The sequence below is a fragment of the Acomys russatus genome, chromosome 20 (assembly GCF_903995435.1).
Source record: "Acomys russatus chromosome 20, mAcoRus1.1, whole genome shotgun sequence".
Taxonomy (NCBI): Eukaryota; Metazoa; Chordata; class Mammalia; order Rodentia; family Muridae; genus Acomys; species Acomys russatus.
The window spans coordinates 22,424,076-22,447,976 of NC_067156.1; the positions used below are offsets into that span (position 1 = coordinate 22,424,076).

Below are 23,901 nucleotides of genomic sequence, written 5' to 3' on the forward strand. Positions count from 1 at the left end.
AGCTAGAACTGATCTGGAAACTTTTCCACTGCCGACCGACTTTCACAGTGCTGAAAGTTGCGAGTGACGTAGCCCTCTGGCAGAGAAAAGCCATCATGGATTAACTCAGGAGCATCTTGTGCTCTGTAATCCTGACCTGCCAGGCAACACGTGCCCACTGTATAATAACAGCACGGCTGCCAGAGACGCTAACCAGCCGCTTTCCGACCTGATCTGAAGCTGCCTTACAAGAAAGAAGACTTGTCTAACGGGGGAAGGGGAGGAGAGAGGAGAGGAGAGACCTTCTCAGGAAAAGAAGTAATAACTACCACCAAGTAGAGAAAGGCAGCAGAGCTGAAAAGGAGGAGAAGCTGACGTAGTGGTTTGAATTAGACTGGGCCTACACAGGCTCACATGTTTAAATTGGTCCCCAGGTGGCAGAACTGTTTGGGAAGGGTTCCGTGTGACCTGTTTAGAGGAAGTGTTACCGGTTTCAAAAGCCCATGCTATGCCCAGTCAGTTCTCTCTGTTCCAGTGCCATGCCTGCTCGCCTGCTGCCATGCTTCCTACCACAGGCTCTAACCCTCTGCAACCGGAAGCCACAACTTAAACGCTTTCTTTTAGAAGTTTCCTTGGTCGTGGTGTTTTGTCACGGCAACAGAGAAGTAACTAAGACACTGGGGCATCCATTCACAAGAGGCTGGCATTCTTTATGGCAGTGGCCAGATGCCCTGGCTCCTGGTTTGGCTTTGAAGCCCTTTAAAGTTCACTCTAGGCAGAAGCAGGCTACCCTGTCTGACCTCTGTCCAGCTTCTGGATAGCTTGGCTCCTTCCTTCCGGATCGAAATGAGTTCTGAACGCCATTTCCTGACCTGGTATCATCTTTCTGCCCTAAGAATGTAAATATAACCGTGTTGTTACTCAGGCCCAACAAGTTGTTTTAGGAGCACTCAGGGAGACAGACGAGATTGGCAGAAGGCCATCGGGGTCACTGCCCCTTCCTCCGGAGTCTTAGCTTGCAGAGAAAAAGAGTGGCTTAGCTGCTAATCCACATTTAATCCTGGCCCTTGGAAGGATCTGGATAGTTGTTACAGAATATGACTGCAGCAGAATTCTTAGTGACAGCAACCAAGAGGAGAAAGGGGAAAGTGACTGGGGCATTGCAGAAACAAAAAACAAACAAACTTCTGTTGAGACGATACATCCATAGGAATAAATATACCTGTAGAAGGCGCATCCAACCAAGGCAGGCATGTTTTCATATATTCAATTTCATAGGTTCAATATATTGTCTAATAATTTAAAACTGAAATGTCAAAGATCAAATTTCCAAAGTAAATGCTTCTCCTTTTGAAATGAGAAGATGTAAAAAAACAAACAAACAAACAAACAAATTCAGTGAAAATCCAACACAGTACTATGAAGTGTATGTGTTTACTAAGGCAGAAAGAAAAAGTGAGGAGGCAAAGAAGGGAGACAGGGAGAGAGAGAGAGAAAGAGAAGAAGAAATGCAAGTAGATGACCGCTGAAGAAGAATGAAATCCCAGGTGACACGCAGGTAGCTGGGTCACTACGCTTTTTCTCCCTTCTTGTCTGCAGCCAGGCTATTGGCTACAGTGAGCTGCAAGAGGGGCTGAGCTCCTTCTAAGAGGCATGGGGTCCGAATTTCACAGAAAGTCACTGTTCTTGTGTTGGGTACATCACGAGCGTGCCCTGCATGCACAGGGGAAGCTGCCTCCACCCGGGACTGCGAGGCCAACCAAGAAAACACAGTTCATGAAGACACAGTCAAAGGTAAAGAACACGCCATTCCAAAGCATTGGTCTGGAAGGAGAATGCCACAGAACTGCACAGAGAAAAACAGGCCAAGAAATGTAGGAGAAAGATCACAGCTCTGGAATCCATACCCCCCTTTTTTCTTTCTTACTGAGGCGGGTGTGGTGGCCCATACCTGTAATCCCAGCACTCAGGGAGGCAGAGGCAGGTGGATCTCTGTGAGTTCGAGGCCAACCTGGTCTACAAAATGAGTCCAAGACAGACAAGGCTACACAGAGAAAGCCTGGTCTACAAAGCAAGTCCAGGACAGCCAAGACTACACAGAGAACCCCTGTCCAAAAAGACAAAAAAAAAAAAAAAAAAAATCTTACTGGAGAATCATGCTTTATTCCTCAAAGACCAGCTGAATGAAAGTTCCATTATTAACTAACAAAAGGCGGATGGAGGATGAGCTAAGGGGTCTCCGCAGGGCACACAGCCCTGACGGCTGGGGCTTCTCCATGAGGCAAATGGGGGCAGCCTCCGTAGGGAAAGTGAGCTCCTGAAAGCGGCTCATTGTGTGTTGATAACGCTGCTCCGTGGACATAATTGGAGAGAGGAAAAATTACTCCAAAACTCTCTTAACAGACAGAACAAAGCTGATCTTTCAGGAACCAATCCATATAGCATATTAAGGAAGAGGATTTTTCCAGTGAGAATGTCGCCGCTGGGAAAAACGATGCCAGGGACTACGGCAGATCTGCACGCGTGTGCAATCTCCGAAAGCTGAGGCACTGGCACCTCTAAAGCTGCGCACCTCTCTCCATGGCAACAGTTCACTGCACCATGGTACTCAACACAGCACATAAAACAAAACCAGCATCTCTTTGCTTCACCAGTTCGTTTGAGTTGGTCCATTGCATTGTGACTTTAAAACTCACATGGCATTTTTAGTGTGCTGCTGACAGTTGCAGACCACTATAGCCTGTGACACCTTCCATGAGGGACAGGTCCCGGGGTTTGAGTTTTGCTGATGTAATGATATATTTTTTGGCTCAGACAAACATCTACTGGAGGCCCTCGGTTAAAAGTGCCAATCAGTTAACTCTGGTGCTCCATATTTGACCACCTCCCCTTGGTGGGGAGGCCTGGTGGCACTCAGAGAAAGAATAAGCAGGCTACCATGATGAGACTTGATAGCCTATGACCATATAGTGGAGGAGGAGATTCCCCTCAGTCAGATCGAGGGGAGGGGAGTAGGGTGAAAGCGGGAGAGAGGGAGGGAGGGAGGATACAAGTGATGGGATAACAATTGAGATGTAATCTGAATAAATTAATGAAATAAAAAATTAATAATAATAATAATAATAATAATAATAATAATAATAATAATAATAATAATAAAGTGCCAATCAATCACCAAAGCAGCAAGATTCTTAAGCTTGCCAACGAGGGCAAGAACTTTTATGACGGCACATAACTGCACACACTGACCTTTTCACGGGTGAAGGTGCAATGATTTTAGTTGTTCCTTCATTCTCCCCATTCTCCAGGTTGGCAGTTATCCGATTTATGTTGTTGGATCCTAGAAACAACAGCAACAGCAAAGGAAAGATGGAAGGCAGAGGGAAGAGTGAGAAGAAAAGCGAAGACACAGGATAATGATTTGTAAATACAATTACAGGGCTGGGGTGATGGCTCAGTCAATAAAATGAGTGCCATGCGAACATGGGGACGAGAGCTGGGTCCCTAAAACCCATGCCAAAAAAAAAAAAAGCCAAACACACTGGCAGGTGTGGTCCCCGTGCTGGAGAGGTGGAGTCAAGCATGTCCTGCCTGGAGGCTCTACAGCCAGCCTAGCCTAATTGATAAGCCCCCAAGTCCCAGAGAGAGCCCATGCCTCAAAAAGCAGATGCACCACCACCAGGAAACAACATGCAAGGTGTTGCTCTGGTTTCCACAAAACGTACTCACAGTCTAACATGTAGACACACTCTTACACAAAAATAAAGAAGTGAAATGCAATTTTGGGTCATTTGTGGCACATTTTATTGATAGATTATGACTTCAAATAAATGATCAACCACTCAGGAAACCTGAAATATTACCATCGGACACAGTGCTGCTGCAGAAGTCTAAGCTAAGACTCTTGAAGAATATTAGTTAGTAAGCCCTCATATCATGGACTCTAAAAAACAAAACAAAACAAAACAAAAAAAAAACCAGAATCTGAAAGTAAGATTCTAGGATATTCAATATCCTATTTGACTATAAAACATTACTAGTTCTTGAGAACAGTGCTGTAGTTTTTTAGCCTGTCATGATTGGCCCCATGTGAAATCACAGTGAAACTCCCTAAAATTAAAGGCTTGGAGACCATCCCCAATGGCAAGAAGAAAAGTACGCATGCGCTATGTGCATTCATATAAAAAAGTTTTCCAACATATCTTTTACAAAACGCGCCCCAAAACCTAAAGCTGAATTTTAAAGTTTATTCTGCCACTAATTTGCATACATGCCTGATGAGCCAGCAGAGGGAGCCCACAGCAGACACTTCGTAGGGACTCCTGTTAAAAACTCTGGATCTCAGGGCAGAGACCCACAGACAGAAAGAACATGTGTGGCTCTGGTGGTGACTTCTCTCCAGCGTGCACCTCACTAAGAGGGGACAGTCTGGATGGGAGGGGCAGCCAGCCACCATGTGGCAGGCAGGAGCATCCTCCCCAGGGCTGACCCTGAGGGTGTTTTCTCAGCCATACCCATCACCACATGCTAAGCAGTTGTCATGGAGATAGCCAGGAAAACTAACAGACACTGGTATTTACCAGAGCTTACTGTGTGTCAGGTACTGTTCTAAGCAGTCCACGTACCCTCAAAATAGCCTAGGAAAGTGGGCACTGTTATCATTTTGCTTTACATATATAAATAGGAGCCTTTGGGGCCAGAGAGATGGCTCAGCTCTTAAGAGCACTTGCTGCCCTTGCAGGACCTAAGTTCGGTTCCCAGCACCCACACAGTGGCTTACAGCCCCCTGTAACTCCAGTTCCAGAGGACCTAGCGCCCTCTTATGACCCCCATGGGCACCAGGCATGCATATGATACACGTATATACATACACGCAGGTAAAATACTCATATGTATAAAATAAAATAAATAAGTATAAAAGGCCCAAGCCTTGCTCTCTCCTGTCTTTCTATATCTCTCTTCTTCTCTCTCTCCTCTCTGTGCATGCTCTCCTCTCTCCCTCCCCCTCCCCCTGTATGACCACTTCCAATAAACCTGCATTTATATATTATTTAAAAATAAAAACAAAAACAAAATAAGCCTTTAACACTACATCTCCCCAGCCAACTAGCTTTGAACTGTTATCAGCCCATCCACAAAGATTTAAATCTCCTTCACCCCAACACATGGATGCTATCTATGCTCCATCTAAATACCACCCAGAAAGAGAGTGAGTCAATATAAATTAAAGGTCAACTGGGAGAGAGCGAACTTGTCTACCTAGTTATTAAATTTGAGGAGAAATGGTTAGAGGACACTAGATGAAAGTAATTAAGTAACATGACTGTCCCCCCCACCCCCACCCCAAACAGCTGTCTGTTAGACTAAGGAAGATTGGTGAGTCTAAGAGACAAGAGTCAGAGTTGGGGCAAACCCAGGGTAAGCTGGGTACACAGCTCTGATGAGCACGGTGCCTGCCTTTCCTCAGCCCTGTCTCAGCAGGTCTTACTGGCAATAGGTGCCTTGTCAAGCGACCCTCTTTTTCAGTTCAGAAGCAGCAGCTGTCAATGCAGGAGTGCCTTGCCCAGGTGTAGTTAGCTTCTTGATTTGGGGACAATTCTTCAGCTGTCTTGTAATGTCAAGATTTGATGACGAGCACACATACATTTTCAATGTCAAAAACACATTTATAGTACTGCCATAGACTTGTACAACTCATAAGTTGCCACTTTCCAAGCTGCAGTCAACTCCCTGATGTTACTCCAACAGTGTCATTACTATTCTTTTAGAGCTGGAATTGATGTGAGCATCTGACACTGAAATGAAGCCAACAAACCATGTTTGGCAAGTGAGACTTATATACGGGACAAGTAAAAGGACAGAGTGTCCAAATAGAAGACGTTTGTGCCATATTAATAATTTCTTTTAAATACTTTCAAGTATCAATTTGTAAACTTAGAAAATATTTATTTCTATGTTCCATGTGTGGCTATTTTACTTGAATGTCAATGTATGCACCCTGCACATGCCTGGTGCCTGCAGAATGCAGAGGAGGGAATCGTATCCCCTGGGACTGGAGGTTTGGATGGCTGTGAGCCACCACACGGCTGGCTGCTCAGAGCTAAACCTGTGCCCTCTGCAGAGTTCTTTAATGGCTGAGACCTTGCTCCAGCACACCTACGCCCTATCTGTAAACCTTTATGTTTAATTTCATTTTACTTAATCCTATTTTATCATTTCCATAACCTTTGGTTTTAAAAAAAAAACAAGTATATGCTACTATTTTTTTAAAAAAATATTTGTTTATTTAAGTATACAGTGTTTCACCTTCATGTGAAACACATGTCCAGAAGAGGACACCAGCTCTCATTATAGATGGTCATGAGCCACCATGTGGTTGCTGGGAATTGAACTCAGGACCTTTGGAAGAACAGGCAGTGCTCTTTACGTCCGAGCCATCTCTACATCCCTTATATACTACTATTTAAGAAAAACAAACAAACAAACAAACAAACAGGAAACATCATGCTCATTCATTCTCAACACAAGAAACCTGAGGGTTTTAGGAAATCAACCATCTACCCCAGCACAACCTAGCCGAGGAAATACTGTGTTCACAGAGAAAACTGAGCCAGCCATTGGAAAAGTTTCAGTTTTATCCCCACCCTGGCAGTACAAAGTCACCTTCCCTTAGTCACACCAGCTCTTCACTGCGTACTTCAGGATAAAATGGCAAAGTAGAATAAATTAGCAAAATAAAAGCTCCCTTTTCTACTTCCAAAGATTACTGTCAAGCAGGAGAATGGCCAAGAAGAAACTTCCCTGTCACCTCGGAAGGTCCCGGTTTGGCAGATTACAGCCTTGCTAAACTGTAAAACAAAAGCAAGCCTCAAAACACTCTTGCACTGGAAACTGGATGCTTCTGCATCCGATGTCCCTTTATTTAAACTTCAGACTCCTGATGTCAGCTCATGCAGACAAAGGGGTCCCTCCTGCTCTTAGGCGTTTCTGGCTTCCAAGTCCCAAGACATCAATTTAAGCACATCTACCTCCTCACGGTAGACCTGACTTCTCAGCATCGATTTGCTACTCGTCAACTGCAAGATCAAACAAGGCGTCTACTAACAATGCTAGAGGGAAGATTAAACAGATGGGAGTGGCGGGGAAAGCTACCAGGAAAACACGGCAACGCACAAAGGAACCCTCCAGAGCTTATGTGCTAGCAGCTTCCTCTTCCCACTGCCCAGCCTGGGCAGTCCGCCTCCCTTCTTACTGGTGCTATCCGTAGATGGGCTCGACAGTACCTCTTCCCCAGCCCTCCATCAGAGCTACAGAGATGCCCGCATCCTGAGTCGGTGGCAGCCGGAGACATTCTCTCCAGCTCAGAACACCACGTTCAAAAACAAACCACCACAGAGCCTTCACTCCGGAAGACTTTTGAGTTTGGCTCTCTGGAGATTTGTAAGTTACGCCAGTGTTAGAAAGTCTACCCAAAACAGGAAGCATCCCATCCCTCGACCTTCAGGACCCAATGACAGCCCTTATCTCTGAATGTTTGGATGGAATCAAAAGAATCTCATGCACCCAGATACATATTATTTTTCCTGAGATGTGAGGACGCAAATTATGCCGTAGGAAGAAAGAGCTGATATCCAAATTCCTCAAGGCACTGAATACCCTCAAAGCCCAACAGGACCCTACAACTTGGAGTAATGGATAGAAAACCCATCCTAGCCACCTTCTCTCAAACCCAGGGTAGAGGAGTCACTCACCTGCCTGCTTCAGTGGCTGGTACTGGGCCACTTACTGCTTTATATTACACAAAGCACATGTAACTGCATAAAAGGACTACCTTCAATTTTATTTTATTTCATTGCATGCACCACCTGTGCTTAGTGCCCTTGTAGGCCAGAAGGTGGTGTCAGAGCCCCTGGAACTGCAACTGGAGTTATGACAGCTGTGAGATGATTGATATAGGCGCTGGGAATTGAACCCAGGACCTCCGGAAGAGCAGCAAAGTTCAATTAACCACTGAGCCATCTCTCTCCGTCCACAACGGTTATGTTGAAAAACAATAACAAACAAAAACAAAATAAAAGCTTTTTTTATTGATTCTTTGTGAGAGTCACAAAGAATATAACCCAATCCCACTTACCTTCCCATCCCTTCAACCTCCCCTCTGCCTTTGCAACCTCCCCCAACCCAAAACATAAAGTTAAAAACAAACAAAGACACAAAACAAAGCATAAAAACCATCTTGTCATGGAAGCTGCAGTGTGTCACAGTGTGTTCCCACAGTACATATACCCTTTTGTCCACACAGCTTTACTTGCAAATGTTCATGGCAGTGAGTCATTGGTCTGGTTTGAGGCCTCTGGCTTCTGCTGCACCATCAATACTGGATCTTCACAGGGGCTCCTCTTGGAAAACCTGTTATTGGCTGTGTCAAGGAGATCCTGCCCCTTAGGATCTATAGGACTAGTCTGTTTACATGCTCCAGCAGTTCATAGATGGGGTAGATGTTGGGGTGCACCAACTCAAAGCCCTGGATATGGGCCTGGGTGGTGGCTGAGGTGGTCAGCCCAGCCCACCAGTTCTCTCGAACCAGCACCATAAGGGTGAGCTCTCCAGCTTTGCCCTGGCTAGCTCATCCAATGCTGCAGCTGGCAAGGGTCAGGGGCAACCCTCTCACTCTCATGCCCTTGGGGCCAGCTCATCTGTACTCATGCCACCAGAGCTGGCTCTACTGCACTGCACAATCAAGGGGGTGGGGCTCTCCCAAGTGCTGCAGCCGATGGGGGTGGGGCCAGCAATGTACAGGCCTTGGACATCAGTGTGGTCCCAGGTGCAGCAGACCAGAAACATCTGCATGGCCTTTAGTAGTGATATGAGCCATGGACATCAACACAGACCCAGACACGGCCCTCAGAGGGCCAAGGGGTGTGACCTCGCCATGGCCTCAGGTGGCTGAGCTGGCCACTCACAACAGGCCACCCCTCTCCACCTTCTCATATCCAGTTCCCCTCTCTGCATAATGCTCAAACTGCTCCACTTCCCTTTCTCTCCCATCTGTCCACCACACACTTGCACACCGTAGAGGCTACTGCTGTGGGCGGGCCACAGGGCTAACAGGCCTCTGGGTATCCTCTGCCTACTGCACCAATGAGTGGTACCCCAAGGGTTACTTTTAAAATACTAATTTAGGGGCTGGAGAGATGGCTCCAGTGGTTAAGAGCACTGACTGCTCTTCTGAAGGTCCTGAGTTTAATTCCTAGCAAGCACATGGTGGCTCACAACCATCTGTAATACAATGCCCTCTTCTGGTGTGCATAAAGACAGTGTACTCATAAACATAAAATAAATATCTTTTTAAAAAATAAAATACTTATTTAGTTGAAAGAAAGTTGCTGAAGGTTTTTTACAATATATATTTCCCTGTTAAAGTTCTTCCATGTGAGGTTGCCACCCAGTGGTATTTAATTTTTTTCAAGCAGTGAATTTTTAAAATCTTTGCATCTCAATGCATACACCCAAGATAAAAAATAATACTTTTTCATTGAAAGTTTAAATACTGTATGCATCTCTCTCTCTCTCTCTCTCTCTCTCTCTCTCTCTCTCTCTCTCTCTCTCTCTCTCTCTCTCTCTCTCTCTCTCTCTCTCTCTGTGTGTGTGTGTTTATGGCTTGGTTATCAGGACAGTGCTAGCTTCCTATGTGTTTGGATGAATTCTTTCATCTTCTATTTTGGAATAACAAGTAAAATTGGTGTTAGTTTTTTCTTCTTTGAATACTTGGTAGTATTTGCAATGAAGCCATCTGGTCTTGTACTGTTCTTGGATGTGAGACTTTTTTTTAAAAAAAAAGTATTACTGACTCGTCTTTTATCACTCTATCATCTTTATCTGCAACAAAACATGCAAAAATAAATAAATAAACATCCCTAGCCATTAAAATGAACTTCTAGGGCTGGAGAGATGGCTCAGGAGGTAAGAACATTGCTATGCAAGCTTAAGGACAGGAGTTTGACACCCCCAGCACCCACACAAGAGGCCAGCGTGTTTGTGCTCACATGCACCTGAAACCTTTGTGCTGGGGGCACGGGGATCTCTGGGGCTTCTAGTTGAAAGAGCAAGCTCCAGGTTCAGAAGAGACCCTGTGACATAGAAACATGGTAGAGGATGACAAAGCAGGATGCCTGACATCCTCCTCTGGCCCTCACATCCTTATGTACAGACACACATGCCACATACATGTATACACCACACATGTACATCACACACACACAGAGCACATACAAAATTAACCTCGGAATCGTTATTACATTTACGGGTAATATTAACATGCCATAGGCACACCAATGTTGACAAAATATTAAATATAGGAAGTAAATTGTACTAGAAGGTAGTTCTCTTTTTAATATTTATTACTTATGTGTATGTGTCCCTGCATGAATTTACCTGCACATCATGTATGCTAGTGTCCAGAAGGCACTGGACCCCCACTGAAACCGGGGTTATAGGAAGTATGGAGTCACCTGACACAGATGCTGGAAACCAAACCTGTGTCCTCTGCGAGAGCAGTCAGCTCTCTTAAGACCCAAGGCATCTCTCTAGTCCCTAAACATAGAGCCTAATGCAAAAAAATGGGTCTTGTTTTTCCTAATGGCCACATGTATTATTTGCAACTAAGAATTTTTACTTTTGGGCCAGTTGTGGCATGTACTTCTTTATTCCCAGCACTCAGGAAGCAGAGGCAGGTAAGATGAGGCTCTTTTAGGCTGAGGCCAGCCTGGTCTACATAGAAAGCTCCAGGCTAGCCAAGGCTACACCGTGAGACCCTGTCAAAAAAGCAAAAACAAACAAAAGAAACAGATTTTACTTTTGGGAAACTAGAGAGATTGCTCAGAAGTTAAGAACGCTTGCTTCTCCTTCAGAGGACTACAGTGTCATTCTCAGCTCCCACATCAGTGGCTCACAACTGCCTGTAACGTCAACTCCAGGGGGCACCAATGTCTTGTCTGGGTTCTACAGGCACAGGCGCGCGCGCGCGCGCACACACACACACACACACACACACACACACACACACACACACACCAAAATTAATCTGGTTTCTTTCTTTCTTTCTTTCTTTTAAGATTTTTACTGTTGGCTGGATATGGTGGTGCACACCTTTAATCCCAGCCTGTCCCACAAAGCAAGTTCCAGGACAATGAAGGCTTCACAGTGAAACCCTATTTTTTTTTTTTTTAATGACTTTTTGCTAGAATGAAGCAATTTAATGACTGTCACCATTTTAATCCCACTGATTTTTAATGCTGAGACATTTTGGGCACATAAGCAAGTAGAGATAGAGAGTATTCTGCTAAGTAAGGGGTCACACTGACGTCCCAATGCACCTCTAAGAATTACACATCCAGTAGTGACAAGTCATAAGCAATTATTTTGAATATTCTGTCAGGTGAAAAGTCCACTGGGTCCTTCAATTTTGTTGTAAGTCAAAATGAGAAAATGACTTAGAAAAGGACCTGTTTCTTGATAATTAGAATCACTTACTTCCCCAATACCAGGCAACCAAGGAGGTTTGAAGACACAGAGACAACAGATTTCAGTTAGAGGAGAGCTCTATTTTCTTTTGTAAAATATGGGAGGACCCACTGTGGAGGGCACATTGGAGACAAGAGCCAGCATGTCTAGTACCACAGAGAGATTTCTTTCAGGAAAAAAAAAAATCTAGAAATGTATTGAATCTAAACTATGTGTGGCCTAAAAAGTCTTCATGATATATTTCCCACTCTTCTAGCAGGAATCAGGACACATGACCCCAAACAGAGCTCTTCAGAGGTGAAGAAAACAGCAGAAGCAAGGTGTCACTACTTACCTCCAACCCGCCCCACAGAGTGGGGGCAGATGCAGACAGCTGCGGGAGAGGAGGGAAGAGGAGAAGAGGGGAGGATGGGAGGAGGGGAGGAGGGGAGGAGGGAAGAGGAGAGGGGAAGAGGGGAGGAGGGGAGGAGGGGAGGAGGGAAGAGAAGAGGAGGGGAGGACAGAAGGAGGAGAGGACGGAAGGAGGGGAGGACAGAAGGAGGAGAGGACGGAAGGAGGGGAGGACGGAAGGAAGGGAGGAGGGGAGGATGGAAAGAGGGAAGAGGGGAGGAGGAAAGAGAGGAAGAGAAGAGGAGGGGAAGAGGGGAGGTAGAGAGGTGTAGAGACAGACAGGAAGCATGACATAAAAAGTAAAAAACAAAAGCCACACCCTTTGCCTTCTAAACTGCATTTTATTATGATATATATATATATATCAGCTATGAACCTAGGGATGGATGAAAAACTTACTATTTTTCTTCCTACACATTCTACCCTAGGAACTACATAGACCAGCTAGAGCGCTACTATGCTACTAAGTGTCCTTCAAAACTGGCCTCCTTCACTGTATCACCATAGATTACCTCTAGCCACATTCAAATTATCCTCCTTTCCCCAAGGGCTTTCTTCTTCTTCTTCTTCTTCTCCTCCTCCTCCTCTTCCTTCTCCTTCTTTGTAGCGATGTAGCCACAGCTGGCCTTTAACTCACAAAGATCCTCCTGCCGCTGCTGGCATTAAAGGGGCCAGCATGTCTGTCCTTTGTTATTGCTGTTAAAGACTCATTTTATTTTATATTTTATTTGTGTGCCTGAGGATGTATACCCATGGAAGCAGGAAAACAGCGCCAGACCCCTGATGAGCCACCTTACAGTGCTCTCAACTGCTGAGTCACCTCTCCAGGCCCTCTCCTCTGTAAATGTCAGTGCCCCCGAGGACAGCCAAGGCTACACAGAGAAACCCTGTCTCGAAAAACCAAAAAAAGAAAAAAAAAAGTCAGTGCCTCTCTGACACTTGGCCTGCCCTGCCTGCTTGCACTATGTCTGTCATATCTCTAGGCTGTAAATGGTGAAGTACACAGAACTTGAAATGCTGATGTGTTTCTCCTCTTCGCCAGTTTATGCATTACTAGCTGATTTAGTGATTTTGAGCCTCCTGGTTTCTGTTGTCTCATCTGCAAAACGGGCACCAACAACCATTTATCAATGAACAATACGACTAAGTAAAACAACTTACAGAAGGCCCTTGGCATAGCATTTACAAGTGCTAAATAGTTGGCATGTGTTTGTATGTCTCGACTTGTACAGATTAGTGGCCGTGTTTCGTTTTATTTATTTATTTTGCTACATGAAATAGGGTCTCATGTCACAGAGGTGCTCAATAAACTCTTTCTAAATAAGAAGGAGAACCTAACTTCTTTGTGGTAATTTCACTAAAGTTAAGGCTTGAACGTGAACATATAATAGGCTTTCAGTTTTCTCACTTTTCCAATTTGGCTAGCTATGCTTGGAATGCCAAGCACTCAGAGAAAGAGAGTGCACACTGGCTTCTCAGAATACATCTAATCAGACTGGCCACACGTTAATAAATCTTTTACGCAGAGCAAATAAGCACCAGCTTCAAGGCAGAATAGAAAAGGGTGTGAACAAAGGGAAAAGACCTTGAACAAACACATTTACCCAGTGCGCATTGCAACTACCACGTTACTGTCCCCTTTTGCTTGGTAAAATGTCACCCCTCAAATCTTAGATCATTTCTTTCAGAAACTGGCTGACAGTCAGGCATGGTGGCTCAGCTCTATAAAGCCAGCACTCCAGAGTCTCAGGCAAGAGAAGCACACGTTCAAGACCACCTTGGACGCGTACAAATTGAGTCCCAGCAGGCTAACTTGCTGTTACTTTGTAAATCATCAGGATGTCTGCTGAGGGCTGGTGAGATGCTGCCAAGCCTGAGAACCCAAGCTCAGTGCCCGGAATCCACATGATGGAAGAGGAGGCCTGACCCCCTACATTTTGTCTTCTGACCCCTACACATGCACATAGGGCACCTTGGCACAGTTCCTGACACCTTGACACACACGCACGCGCGCACGTACACACACACACACACACACACACACACACACACAGAGAGAGAGAAAACAGATCTACTGAAGCAAGTTGTATCTGCTGAAGTAAGAAATTGCACACCAGGAGGGAAAAGCAAGTTTATGTATTTTCAAGTAACTCTAGACATTTTACATTGACATTTTAAATTTTTGTTCCCTCGCATTCTAAATATCTGGGTTCAGATCCTAGTCTGTTCTTGCTGTGTGTTCCATTTTGAATGAGTGTTTAATGCTTCTTAATATTTATTTTGGTCTCCTCATTAATTTAAAAAAGAAAAAAGAAAAAAAAACCATCTCCCTTATAGTCTTCCTACAACTGTTAGGTCCAGTGACAAAACCAGCTCTGATTAAAAAGAGACTGGACATGAAGACCCTGAACGATCTCACAAACTGGAATTCACTGATACAAAATCTCCCTTCCCCTCTGTGCCGCAGTGTGGTCTTGCAGTGTTTCTCACAGTCATCTCTACTTTTCCTGCAAACCAGCTGTTCAGGGCAGTACAGCCCCACATGCTTGGCTCTCTGGAGCCACGTGACTCATCCACTGCATCCTAGTTCTACTTCTCTGGAGGAGTTTGGGAGTTCCTCAGATGTGCCATTCTTACCACAAACAAGGCCACACTTACAGAGGGCTGTCCCATCTGTCCTGTAGTTAGAAAACTCACAGGAGACAGACCTCCCCATGCTAAACAGGGCTCTTCCAGCGGCAATAAACATAGCTCCTTTCTCCCCTGCCTCACCTCCTCTCCCTACACCTTTTATAGCCACCCTGAACTCAGAAAACTCCAAATCTTTCCCATATTGGAATCAAGAACCAACGTGAACAGAGCCACGCAAATCCATCCTCTCCAGACTTCAGGGCCCAATGGAAATGTGATCACAGTCTTAAGAGTAAACCAGAGCTACAAATCTTGTGTGCTCTCTTCTCCAGAATACCTACTCCCCAAACAGAACTGCAAACAGCTTGAAGAGAAGTGGGGCACTCTGGGATTGTATTTAACTAACGGAGCACTTTCCTAACTTGAAATCAAGGCGCAGTCATGAATCCTGACAACAAGCTGGTGCCCAGGCAGAGCCAGTCCCCACCACTGGCTCCCACAGCACAGGCAGGTTCAAGAAGGGGTGGGCCCACAGCTGTGTGAACACAGCTGTCAAAGGTAAACACAACCCTACAAGCCTCCCGGGGCAATGCCGATCTCTTCCCTGGTTCTCACCCAGAGGGACAGTACTCATTTCTGACTAGGAGGTAAATTGTGAGCTTCATTTGGTCAGTTTTAACTAAAAGAATTAATTTAAAAGTAATATGGGAGCAAAGGTTGTTATAATTAATATGTTCAAATTGGCAATGAGGATTTCATTTAACCTTTGAAGGGGGTCTAAAGAATCTTCTAAAAAAATTTTTTTTAAATATAAAATGCTATGTATCTCCAATAACAAAAAGTTATTTGAAGTCACTTTCTGTATGTGAGTGTTTTGTCTGCATGCATGTATGTCTACACCATGTGTGTGCCTGGTGCCCAATGAGGCCAGAAGAAGATATCAGATCCCTTAGACCAGAGTCACTCATGGTTGTGAGCAAACATGTGGGGGCTGAGAATGGAACCTAGGTCCTCTACAAGAGCAGCAAGCACTCTTAACCACTGAGCCAACTCTCCAGCCCTACAAAGATATATTTCACAGTCTGGGGTGATAGTTTTCACAGATCCATGAGGCTTTTGAAATGGCAACAACCATGAGGACAGTGGCACTTCCCCTAAAGGCTCTTTTATCTTTTTCGAGTTTGTTCCTTCCAACTCCGAGTCAGTAAACCAGGGAACATGAGAGAACTTTAGGGACAACAGGAGTCCTTAAACTTTACATACTCAAGTTCTTTGTTTGATGGGTATTGGGATGAAGGCCTATGCTGTAACGTCTTGTTACAGTTGGACCAGAAATTATTCAGAAATTATTTACAGCCATATGCCTTTCCCGCATTCCCCTTTTCCTTTCTTCATTCACCACTGCACAATTTCCCAACGGAAAGCTTTGCATAATGAAGCAGCGAGCAACCTAAATTCTCCTCAGAGCATCCCTGTCTCAGGCTGGAGACAAAGCAGAGATATGATCTCAGTGGATTATCTAGCTAATCTGTCACATTGGAAAAAGTAGAGCCCGGATCGCGTTCTGTCCAAAACAAAGTTAGCATCGTGTTAATTCTCTCCCCAGCCACCGCACAGCCGCGTAGGTTCAGCCGCTTTGTTCCCCTGCCCTGGAAAGAGAATTAACACCAATTTCTTCCTTTTCCTGTCCTTGCCTGACCCGGAGAAGACAGACAAACACGAAAAGCCCAACAGGTGTGAGGGCTAGCATGTCCTCATCTTTTTTCAGCCTCCGTCCACTCACTTTTTCCAGACTCCAGCCCCGAGTGATTTTAAGCCAGACATCCGCCTCCAAGCTGAGGAACCAGATACCCTCAGCGGCCACTTCACCTCCTAGGTCTTGGTTCCTTACCTGCAACGTAACCTACTTCCAACCCTGCAAGAGCACTTCCTTCTCCGTGAAGCACTGTCTGCAATCCTCTCTAACACTGGGCAAGCTGCACAGGCACAGAAGTCCCCGACTCCTGGCTGTGAAAACACAGCCGTGCTCATAGAGAGAACGCCACTGTTCCTAGCCTGCTGGGGACTCGTGGATTCCCGGATCCAGAGCCCGGAGTGCTCCCTGCTCAGTAGCCTTGCCTCCCCCTCTCAGAGCCTGGGGGTGGGGTGGGGGGGCCTTTGACCTTCTTTGTCTTCTTCTCTCATTCTGTTGGCTTCTTGACACTGAAAACATTCCTGACATTCGGGTTTTGTAAGATTTTCTAGTATTGTACCATTAATTGCTCTATGAATCACATTGCATACTTTCTAGAATAATATCCGTGTCCTTAGCTCATAGCCTTTGGAAGCTATCTCTATTGGAAAAATAAATTCATGTTTGAAGCCATTTTTCTAGCATCCTGCTCTCCTGACAATTATCTACCAGGCCTTTTAAAGTTACAACATCGAACAAATTAGATAAAAATTCAAATAAAATAGATCTTCCTCCCATTCTCCACTTGCTCCAAAACACTTCCCCTCTGTAGGCCACCACTATTACTGACTTGTCATATACCCTGCCTGCATGTGTTTCTGCACATATATACCCCACCAATAACTTCTGTGTGTTTACACACACACACACACCAGGAGTGTATGAGTCACTACCCGGGCCTAGGCTGCTTTGTCCCCTCTCCCACTCCTTGCTTATGCTGTATCCCAAAGATCATTCTATACACTTAGGACAGCCATGTTTGCTCTTTGGTCCGCAGACAAGGCCACGCTCCAACTGTCTAACCTAAACGCTCAGGGTCGTAGCATCTTCTAAAAGAAACGCGTGGGATGCCATCTGTAGAGCGCACGTACAGAGCTGGGCACATAGGACGCTCACTAAACATTAGTTACTGTTGTAGCCTGCTTGTCCTGCTTAAACCCTGCAGCCCCTCCGTTGTGACACGCTTTAGTTCCCAGCATGACTGTAGCTCCTGTCAACACAGCTCTTGGCATATCACAAACCATTTGACTCCAAGTCTCCATTTTGATCTTAAGGTGAAATTCAGTTCAAGTTCTCAGGCCCTACATGCCTGAGACCTGGAAGGTTCAATGCCTTCTGCTTAGAATAAAACAATAGATGATAAATGCATGTTCTGCTTGGGTTAAATGTTCTATTAGAGTTAAGGCCGCAACATCCTGCTGTGTTTCTTACTCCCAGAGAGCTAGAAAACCTCCAAGAGCTCTCCTACTCTAAATCCTTGCCAATCAGCTTAAAATGCTTTATCTAACGACCTGGTCATCGTGCTCAAAAAAAAAAAAAAAAAAAAAAAAAAATCGGTTCTTCTTGTGTTTAACTGGTCAAAATGATACAATGCTGCTCTTCCTCTTGTTGCCTGGTTATGGTTTTTCTTATAAAAGCCTGCCTCAGAAGCAGACCAATGTCACAGTTTGGCTTCAGAGTCCACTGTGTCCCTGGCCATGGTCAGTCTTGGGGTGTGGCATTCTAATAAACCATCAGTATCTCACTGACACTGGTGCTTGAGTGGTTTGTGTGGCAATCCTTGTATTCTAATGGTTACTAGCATTCTTTTCCTTGGTGGGCTCCTCCTGGAGCCTGGCTGCCCACAGCAAGTATCATGAGGCTGTGGCATCATATCAACACAAATTCAAGCGCTCTTCTTAGATTTCTTTTGACAGATACATAGACCTTAACACTGTGCGTTCCTAGGCCAGTTTCTGTGTCCTGGGTTATCTAGGTAGTTAGCATGTGCCTATGACACAGCCTGCTCATGCGACAGAGGTACACTTGTTGAGCGTACTAAGAAGTCCTCGATCCAGAGCCCTGGTGTCCCTGTGATGTTTGTTCAACAATGTTGACCCCCCCTGAAACCTTTGTCCTTTCTTTGTCTGTTCTCTTTCTGTTATCTGCTTAATGTGAAAGTGCACCCAGTAGGACTAGCAACAAATTCCTTCAAGCAGGGCAGCCACCAGGCACACGATGAACTTGAAAAGCGTCCAGCAGGTAAACATCTCTGCTTGGCAGACGGACAAGACTGAGGCTCAAAGTAGTTATGTGCCTTTAAATAGTACACACCTAATGGCAGGTACCTCTGAGGCCAAATGCAGGTTTCCCAGATCCGGCTTCCATATTTTCTGGATCCACGTTGCCTCGGGTTGATGACACACCAGTCCCTATTCGCACAGCTTCCCTCTTCTCGGCCTTACCATTAAAGGCCTGATGGCCATTCGCTCTTCTAGGTTTCTGCTGGCTCACAGCTAACATGCTACACGGCCAGAGCAAGTGTCCAACAAATGCCTCTTTCTTGACATGACCCTTCTGCAGCCCAGAGCCACACTGAAATATATGAGACTGCTCTTCACTGCATCAAAGCCTTCTCCATCTCTCCTGCCTTGGCTGCACCTACCTGATGCAGCCAACAGATACGCCGAGTCAACTACCTGCAGGTGAAATGTTAGCCATGGTCCAGAGCTGTGTGGCAACATCACTCCCTCTAATTGGCTGACCAAAACCTACTCATAACAAAGTGTTCATGCCAAGAGTGATGGAGTGTTGGAAGAAATGGGATTCTCCCAGGGGCTAAAAAAAAAAAAGAAAGAAAGAAAGAAAGAAAGAAAAAAAGAAAGAAAAGGAAAAAGCCTACTGGGAGTCCCAAGATGGGTGAAAGCATCTCATGGCCATGGGGTATGTCAACCATTTACCCCAACTCTGCCAATCAGGGATCCCAAAGAGGCAGTCTACAAACCAACTCTATCACTCATTTAGCACACAGGTTTGTTTGGTTTTTTTTTTAATGAAATTAATCACTAACATTTTAAATTCTGAAAAGTACACAAACGTATCCAGGTTTTATGCTTCCTAAGACACTAGATGATTCATGAATACACAGTGGATCTATTCTCCTGAGCACAAACTGCTGCCCTGGCCCAGGCAGTCACTGTCTGCTTGCAAATCCATTCCAAGGACCCTCACTCAAAACTTGTTTTTGTATTCTTTTGGTCACAGTGTTCATGATCCCCTTCCACGGAGCCAGAAAAGCAATGACATTGTCTTGCTTAACCAAATTATTTTATGTGTATGAATATTTGCCTGCATGTGTGTGTGTGCACACCATGTGCGCTCCAGGTGCCCACAGAGGCCAGAAGGCAGCGTTGGGTCCCCTGCAACTGGAATTACAGGTGGGTTTTAAGCTGCAGTGTGGGTACAGGGAACCACACTCCAGCCTCTGCAAGAGCAGCAAGTGCTCTTAACCACTGAGTCATCTCTCCAACCTCTTCCATCCCCTCCATCCCATCCATCCCCCACTCCAGGCTTGCTTTTCTGTGATCTAGATGGTACTGCAGATGCCTCATCCTTCAGCAGGATGTTTCTAAGAAGCTAAGTGCCTCCCCAGGGAATCACAGCATTGCTGGCCTCACGGATACTACTCCCTTACAGCCAATTCTGGGTTCTACCTAGATAGTCTGTCCCTGTTGCCTACTTACAGCAGACACCTCTGACAAGAACCCACCTGCCTGAGTTGCCAAGGCCTTATCAGAGACAGGACTGTGAAAAACACTCACATTTCCCGCCTGCCCCCTCCCTTCCTGCTCCCCACACCGGGGCTCTACTCAGGGAGGCAGCCCTGATTCGCAGGAATGCTCTGGCTGCCTGCCCTGGCACTGACCTCTCCTGGGTGGGGCAGCAGGCTGCGAGGTGCAGAATCTTGACTCTGGAATGTACTTCCTCATAGAGGTGCCAAGGCCTACGCTTGGCAGCTTCTAAACACAATGACCTTTAAGCCACCAGACATTTATTATTCCTGACTGAGAGATGAATACAAGGTTCTCTGAACTCCCAGAGAGCTGGGGTTCGGGTTAAGTGGGGCAAGTCATCTGCTCACACTGAATTGTTCTCTCTTCTGAAGGAATAAAAGACTGTCTTCTAAAGTAAAAAGTGGCACACTCTAAGCCAAAAGCACAAACTACCAAGAACTAACTCTGGTCTATGCACCTTGGTAATTATACATCAATGTGAAATGAGAGGTGAAAACGCACGCTGGTGAATCCCAAAGCCTTCATTCTAAAACATAGCGGGCATATTAATAGAATTCGATCTATAAAAAAAACAACAGCTGGAAGAGCAGCAAGTACTCCTAACTGCCAGGCCACCTCTCCTGTCTCCCAAAATAAAAATTAAAAAGAAACCTGGGGATTTAGTCCAGCGGCAAAGCACGCGGGCCTAGGTTCAATCCTCGATACTGCAAAGGCAAGGAATCTGTTTCTGCCATCATAGTTGTCAAATACTTTAAATAACTATAGCAACATTATATATTAGTACTTTTGTTTCCTTTTAGCCAGTGAAAATTTTTAAGCTATTCCCTAGCTCTAGGGATATAATCCAGGGCCTGATATACTTTACCATTGCACTGTATGCCCCACCTAGTTTTTAAAAAATCATAGCAAATGAAAACTACTGTTTCTTTCCGGGCCAGTTAGTGACGACTGTGTCCTAGCAACAGAGACCGGGGTGAAAAGCTGTGAGGGAACAGAAAGGAGCCATTGGGATTCTGGGCCTAGGAGAGCTTATTTTAGACGCCATTGGCCTCAGTTTCTGTCAGAGCAGCTTCCTCCTCCACAGGCCTGAGAGGCAGGGGCTTGCACAGGAGAGCCCACAGTGACTGCTGAGCATAAGGACTAGAGGCCACTCAGGACCCCACCACCCCTGTCCTTTCACAGGATTGCAGCCACTGGAGAGCTGTCCTTGCCCGGCCGGTAATCCCACACCCCTGTGCATAATTCGGCTAAATAAAAAAGGAAGACATTTAGACGGGAAGGAAATGGGGTTTCAGAAGTGCTACAGAGTGGGAAGTTTACCTATTAATCATAAGCGCAGGACAGTCAGCACAATGGGATTTTATACTGTTCACATAAAAAAAATGAAAATAAAACATACAACCAACGGTTAGAAGGATAGGAGTTTATGCTAAGGACACTGACTTAACTGAATTATCGTGTCATTGCAGAAAAGCTTTCTGGGTGGCCTTGGACACCCCCAGGTCTCCTTGTCTGTATGTTTCAGGACTGTCAGGTGTGTGGGGAATGTCGTGGGCTGTTAGGAAGTAACTCACACCCAGCCCTCATTCCTGAGGTGACACTGTGACTCAGAAAGGTCCTTCCCAGGACAGCCTGGGCTCTTCAACTCTTCCCTGCACGCTAGACACCTGTCCAAGCTTTAGCCTGGTGCCTCATGTGACCCATTGTGTACAGAATACAGTTATGTTGCCTTTTGGAGTCCCTGGGGTGTGGCGGAAGTGAGGCAAACTCAGTTAAGATTCTACCTGCCCCGTGAAGCTTTGTCAGGCACAGAAAGACCAGCCCACTGAGGACTCTAGGCTACTTTTGCGCCCCCTTCCCCGCCCCCCACTTCTTACTTGAGCAGTAGGTAACACATCCATTTCACGTGAGTGCTGCAGTGTGTTCTATCTCACTGGACTCATGACAAGCAGTTAAGTCAGAGCAATCAGCAGACCTGTTCCACAGCGACCTTGACACGACTGTCTTCGCAATCTTAGGGTCCTTTTTCAGTGAAAGCAGGGGTCATAGCAAGATACTGTGCTGCAAATTTAACTCATGGCTTATTTTTACCACTATAGAATCATCAGAAAGGATTGTGTCTCCAAGACAATGGGAGGAGGAGATCTAAAGTCAGACAGGTTGAACTGGCTTTAGAAAAGGCAAATCAGGTGTCACTCATTCCCGCACCCAGGGGCCATACAACAAACTCACTCGCTGCCTTCACAAGCTTGGTGTGAGGATGGAAGGAAGCAGTGAATGAATGACAAAATGACACACCACGTTGGGGTTGGTGGCACACACCTTTTAATTCCAGCATTTGAGGGGCAGAGGCAGGCAGATCTCTGTGAGATTGAGGCCAGCCTGGTCTACATAGTTCCAGGACAGCCAGAGCTATAAGTAGAAACTCTAGTTCTTTTTTTTTTTTTTTTTTGGTTTTTCGAGACAGGGTTTCTCTGTGTAGCCTTGGCCATCCTGGACTCACTTTGTAGACCAGGCTGGCCTCGAACTCACAGCGATCCACCTGAGTTCAAGGCCAGGCTTGTCTATATAGTCCAGGCCAGGCTGAGATGTATGAGATCCTACTCCTCCAAAATACAGAAAATAACATCAATAATTGTAATAATAATAATAATAATAATAATGTTAAGTAATTATAATTACTATTGTTTGAAACTTTCCAGAGTTGAACTAAAATTTCTAGTTTTAGAAACTGACACCAGAGCTAGGGAGATGGCCAAGTGGCCAAAGCATCTGAAGTACAAGTGTAAGGACCTGGGTTCAAACCCCCTGGTCCCAAGTAAAAGCTGGGCATGATAGTGCATCCGTAATCCTTGTGCTCCTACAACAAAATGGGGGAGAGTCAGGATGGTCCCCAGGAGTCCACAGGCCTGCTAGCCTGGTATGTGTGGCTATGAGCAACCAAAAGAGGGGACTCTGTCTAATACAAGATAAAAAGCAAGGACCAACACCCAAAGTTGTCCCAACTTCCATGTGTGCCGTGCCATGTGTGCACTCACATTCACATACACAAAATGCTAGCATACACACACACATATACACATGCACATTGTACATTCAAAATACAAGAAAAAAGTAAAAGGAGGCGATAACTGTAGTCACTTCCTGGACATGCTTCACATCAGCTTAATAGAAAGTGCTAGATCATTTGGATGCCATGGGTTCTTTGACCACTTACCAGCTGGCTGCGTTTGCGCCACCCTCTTGGGGTAAGTCTTGCTTCGACTCCTCACCACGTTCTGATTGGGCCGGGGAAGTTGGATAGACAGATCTCGGCTCATTTGCAAAGCTGTCCTGCCACTTGAAAATGCAACATTTTGATTAGCAAAAAAAATAAAACCAGATGGCCACAGAATTCAACACAGTCCAGTCAGAGTATCTTGCAAAGATGGGGAGGGGGTGGGAGCGGGGCACAGATTCAACAGGCCAAAGCACTCGGAGGTCATTAATTGATGTCCATTCTACTACTGACCAGGAAAGCAGCACTAAAGTAAGGGGAGAGCCTGCTGAGGGACCAAGGTTTACCAAAGCTTAGGTTTATGTTTAGATGGACGGACAGGCTAGAAATACAGGTTGCTGATAGCCTTGAGGTCCACAGCGGAACACCAGAGAAGTGGAGGTGGGTGAACCATGCAAAGAGTGCTTCTACAAGACTGCCTCATGCTGTGCTCACTCAAGTAGGGAGGCATCCTCAGCAATGCCAGAGGGACTCTTTTTCTGAGTCCTGGCACAATCAGCCATTTATTTTATCTCCTCACTTAACAAACCGTGTGTCCAGGAAGATAGAAAAAAGGTCTCTAGAGACCTTGTGAGGAGCTGAGCCCAAGCTTCTTT

General features: G+C 45.5%; 1 protein-coding gene across 1 annotated transcript in view; it reads right to left on the reverse strand.

Annotated features, from left to right (window-relative positions):
• Epb41l4a (erythrocyte membrane protein band 4.1 like 4A) overlaps positions 1–23,901 on the reverse strand; it is a 205,800-nt gene that overhangs the window by 31,737 nt on the left and 150,162 nt on the right. Inside the window, exons 12-13 of the mRNA XM_051163853.1 lie at positions 23,246–23,367; positions 3,229–3,319 (exon numbers count right to left, since the gene is read on the reverse strand). Of these exons, the coding sequence (XP_051019810.1) occupies positions 3,229–3,319; positions 23,246–23,367 (213 nt within the window). The remainder of the gene's footprint in view (positions 1–3,228; positions 3,320–23,245; positions 23,368–23,901) is intronic.